The 4,491-nt window shown below is 45.8% G+C and overlaps 1 protein-coding gene across 2 annotated transcripts; it reads left to right on the top strand.

Moving 5' to 3' along the window:
- Positions 1 to 6: 6 nt before the first annotated feature.
- On the top strand, positions 7 to 3,338 carry LOC107833047 (uncharacterized). Of its 2 annotated transcripts, XM_016661176.1 has the most exons (3): positions 7 to 591; positions 1,299 to 1,925; positions 2,155 to 3,338. In XM_016661176.1, the coding sequence occupies exons 1-3, from the start codon at positions 18 to 20 to the stop codon at positions 2,169 to 2,171; spliced, it is 1,218 nt and encodes a 405-aa protein (XP_016516662.1). In that variant the 5' UTR covers positions 7 to 17; the 3' UTR covers positions 2,172 to 3,338. The 2 variants fall into 2 exon arrangements, with proteins under 2 accessions (XP_016516662.1, XP_016516661.1); XM_016661175.1 differs by having other exon boundaries at positions 1,299 to 3,338.
- The last annotated feature ends 1,153 nt before the right edge of the window (positions 3,339 to 4,491 follow it).

The following is a 4,491-nucleotide window of genomic DNA, read 5'->3' as shown; positions in this document are numbered from 1 at the left end:
AAAACTAAGAACTCAATATGATGATGCCAGTCTTTCCTGGTGCACCCTGGGTGCCCAAGTATAAAGGGATCGAAGGTGAGCTAAAATATGTGGACTGGAAAGAGCAAGTGTATGGACTTTTAAATGCTCAAGAACTAACAGAGACAAAGAAAGTGGACATTTTAATAGGGGCTCTAGCCGGAGAAGCAAAACAACAGGTGAATGTTTTAGATGAGGCTGAGCGAAATGAGGTCCGCAAGATTTTTAATTATTTGGACACATTGTATGGTGACACTATCCCAGTTGCTGTGTTAAGGTCACAATTCTTTGGTTGCATGCAGAAACCTGATGAATCTGTAAAGTCTTTTACTCTAAGGTTGAGAAAACTGGGCTGTAGGTTGCGGCAGCGCAGCCCCACTGATGCACCTACTGACGCAAACTTATTGGACCAGATGTTACTTGGCCTGCGTGAGGGTCCCCTGTCCAACACTCTCCGAGCATATGTCCGACACAATCCAGGAGAGGACTTTGCTGCTGTTCATCGAGAGGCATTACAGCTTGAAGAGGAACATAATGGCTCACAAAGACTACAGAGTATGTGTCTTGCAGTAGGTGAGTCATCACAGAAGCGATTGTTTGACTCTAACTGGAAAGAAGAATTTAAAAGAGAGATAATTCATAATGTTAAGGAACAAGTGAAAGATTTGACAAAAGAAGTAATTAATGAGATCAGACCTCTTTTACAACAAAGTCAGGGGGATGTTATTGCTTCAGGGGTATCAAGACTACCACAAAGACGGCCTGGGTATCCACGTGGCTGGACTAGAGATGGACGACCTATTTGTAGACAGTGTAAGCAGGCAGGCCATATAGCCAGGTTTTGCCAAGCATCTGATGGAGAACAGCCAGCTTTAAACTAGATAACCCTACTGCTGAGGCCCAAGCAGTAGGGATGAGTTGCATAAAAAATGATCGAGGGGCCACCACACCATTCATTGGCAAATGTCCCACCATAGAGTTATCTATGGGTGGTGTGAGAATGACAGCTTTGCTAGATACTGGTTCTCAAGTTACATTGGTTCAACAAGTAATGGATTCCTATTTCCCTCAGATGATAAACGACCAGTCTTTGGTGTTTACATTAAAAGCTGCAAATGGCCTCACCATTCCATATTCCGGGTATGCTATTATGGACTTTGAGGTTGAAGGACTCAAGATACCTGAAAAGGGTGTTGTGATTGTAAAGGATGACTGTTCTACACACCCACTTATTGTGGGTATGAATGTTATTGGTGCTTGTTGGGACACCGTTTTCAAAGGTGGAACATCGGCCTTCTCCCCTCAGAAGTGGAAGTCTCACCAGGTCTGGGAAGAGGCGTTTGCCGTTTGCCAGAGGATTTCTGCCACTAAGACTGGAGGGGATTCCCCAGAATATGTCCGACCTGCCTGTCGTCGAGGAATACAGGTACCCCCTAATTGTGAAACAATGATTTGGGGCCGCACTTCTCAGAAGATGAGGTCCAAAGATGGGTTGGTGTTGGTGGAAGCAATATCTGGATCAGAACAATGGGGGGTGGCAAGAACTTTATCAGTGGTCGATAGGGGTCGGCTCCCTGTCAGAGTTTGTAATCCCCACCCATATCCAATAAAAATAGGTCCCTATGAGAAGTTGGGCCGATTGTATCAAGTCGAAGAGACTGAAATCCAGGGTGCTGGTGACCTTAGTCTAACTATGGGATCCGATGGAGTGGTTGAAGTGGGTGTAACAGAAGCTGTAGAGATGGGAGAACCCAACCCAGAGGTGAACAAACTCCTAACTTCTGTGGATTTACCTCCACAGCAGAAGGTAGAGCTCCAGGCCTTCCTGCAGAGGTGGAAAAAGGTGTTCTCTGTGGATGAGGAAGATGTTGGCAGAACAGACCTGGTCCAGCATAGCATACACACAGGTAATGCCGCACCTATCAAAGAGAGATATCGACCTTTGCCCCCTTTGATGTACAAAGAGATGAAGATACTTCTGGCAGATATGCTGAATAAAGGGATTATCTGTGAGAGTAAAAGCCCATGGGCTGCACCTATTGTTTTGGTGAGGAAGAAAAATGGGAGCCTACGGTTTTGTGTAGATTATAGGAAGCTTAATGCTGTCACTCATAAGGATGCTTTTCCCCTTCCTAGGATCGAGGAGACCTTGACATCTTTGACAAAGGCTGAGTGGTTCTCAACGTTGGATCTGGCCAGTGGCTATTGGCAGGTGGAGATGGACCCCAAGGACCGAGAGAAAACTGCCTTCACCACACCACTCGGACTCTTTTAGTTTGAACGCATGCCGTTTGGGCTCTGTAATGCTCGTGCCACATTTCAGCGTCTAATGCAGCGATGCTTAGGTGGCCAACTTACAGATTCCGCCCCGGTCTATCTGGATGATATTATTATATACTCACCGGACTTTTCCTCCCATTTGCAACACCTCGAAACTGTTTTTCAGAGACTTTGGCAGCATGGTCTGAAACTTGGATTGGATAAATGTAAGTTGTTTCAGTCTCAGGTAAAGTTTCTTGGTCACCTCGTTGATAAAGAATGGGGTGAGACCTGATCCTGAAAAGGTTAGTGCTGTCAAGAATTATCATGTCCCAATTACCATTCACCAGGTCAGAGCTTTCCTGGGCCTGGCTGGGTACTATAGGAGGTTTGTCCCTGGTTTTGCTAAACTAGCCCGCCCTTTAAACTCTCTGCTGATGGGGATACCTGTTAAGAAGTCTGAAATAAAGATTACATGGACAGCTGATTGTCAGGAAGCATTTGAACAGTTAAAGACTGCATTGACACAAGCTCCTGTTCTTGCCTATGCCGACTTTTCTTTACCATTTGTCCTTTATACGGATGTGAGTAAACATGGATTTTGTGCCATTCTAGCCCAGGTGCACGGTGGGAGAGAACACGTGATCGCCTACGCTAGTCGAAGCTTGCACCCTGCTGAAAGGAACGATGCAAATTATAGTTCTTTCAAGCTGGAACTTTTGGCCTTAAAGTGGGCCATCACTGAAAAGTTTAAAGACTATCTGACAGGAGCTAAGTTTACAGTCTTTACCGATAACAACCCAGTGGCACACCTTCAAACTGCTCATCTGGGGGCAACAGAACAGCGCTGGGTAGCGCAGTTAGCCTCTTTTGATTTTATTGTGAAATATCGGGCAGGAAAGGAAAACGTTAATGCTGATGCCTTGTCCAGATTTCCTGCAGGCTCACCACCAGAGATCCAAGCTGCCCATGTAACCAATGTAACAGCTTTTCCAAATCCTCAGGAGTCTGGACTACAGATACAGGATTGGAAGACTGCCCAAGAGTCAGATTTGGACTTAAATGTTTGGACTCTTTTTCAAGTTGTATGCCCTACAAACAAGCGTAGAGAGGTGTGGGAGAAGTACCACGAAGCAACTGCCCATGCAGGGGTGGAGAGGACCGTGTCCAGAATTCGTCGGTTCTTCTATTGGCCCAGTATGGAGAAAGAGGTGCATCAGTTTCAGTTGGGTTGTGTTGCCTGCAGAACAGGATAGAGCCTAGGGCCCCACTGCACCCTATATCTGTGTCTTACCCCCTTGAGGTTATAGGCCTAGATTTTCTTTCTCTGGGAAGATCTACAGATAGGTACCAGAATATTTTGGTCATGACTGATTGGTTCACACGCTATTCTTGGGCTGTTCCAACAAAAGACCAAACTGCTCAGACAACAGTTCAGGTATTATGGTCACATGTAATACAGACATTTGGTTGTCCTGCTAGATTTCATACAGATAGAGGGCCAAATTTTGAGTCTGCTCTTATGCAGGAACTTTGTAAGTGCTATGGTATCATTAAAAGCAGGACCATTCCGTACCACCCTGCAGGGAATGGAAGTGTAGAGAGAATGAACCAAACTCTCTTGAATATGTTGCGGTCTCTTGGAGCAGAGAGACAGCACAGGTGGCCAGAGTATTTACCTGAACTGTTGCAGGCCTATAACAATACTATCCATGGCTCTACAGGTTATGCCCCTTCATTTTTGATGTTTGGTAGACACTTGAGACAGCCAGTGGATGTGGGTTTAGGAGTGGAACAGCCCCAGTCGCAGTGTGACAAGGAAGGATGGGTTAAAGACCATCATGCAAAGCTGTCCTTTGCTTATGGGCTTGCTAAACAGCACATGGCTAAAGTTGCTGCTTGTAGTAAGAGACAATATGATAGGAAAACACAGGCTTTGCCTTTGGCACCGGGTGAGAGGGTGTGGGTGAGAGACAGAAATAGGAAAGGACAGGGTAAATTGCATCCAGGATGGAGTGATGAACCTCATGTTATCCTGGAGCAAGTAGGTAAAACGGGAGTGGTGTATAAAGTACAGCCAGAGAGGGGAGGCCGTGAAAAGATGTTGCATCGCAACGCACTGAAACTTTGTATCGCTCCTTTAAAGGAGGAACCTCAGCTGGTAGCTGATAAGAAAAGCGTGGTGGAGACGAATATTGGGCCCCCATTTTATGG

This window comes from Poecilia formosa, unplaced genomic scaffold, assembly GCF_000485575.1.
Source record: "Poecilia formosa unplaced genomic scaffold, Poecilia_formosa-5.1.2 Scaffold317, whole genome shotgun sequence".
In the NCBI taxonomy this organism is placed as follows: domain Eukaryota; kingdom Metazoa; phylum Chordata; class Actinopteri; order Cyprinodontiformes; family Poeciliidae; genus Poecilia; species Poecilia formosa.
The sequence above is the reverse complement of the archived record's forward strand: the minus strand, read 5'-3'. Positions and strand labels throughout refer to the sequence as shown.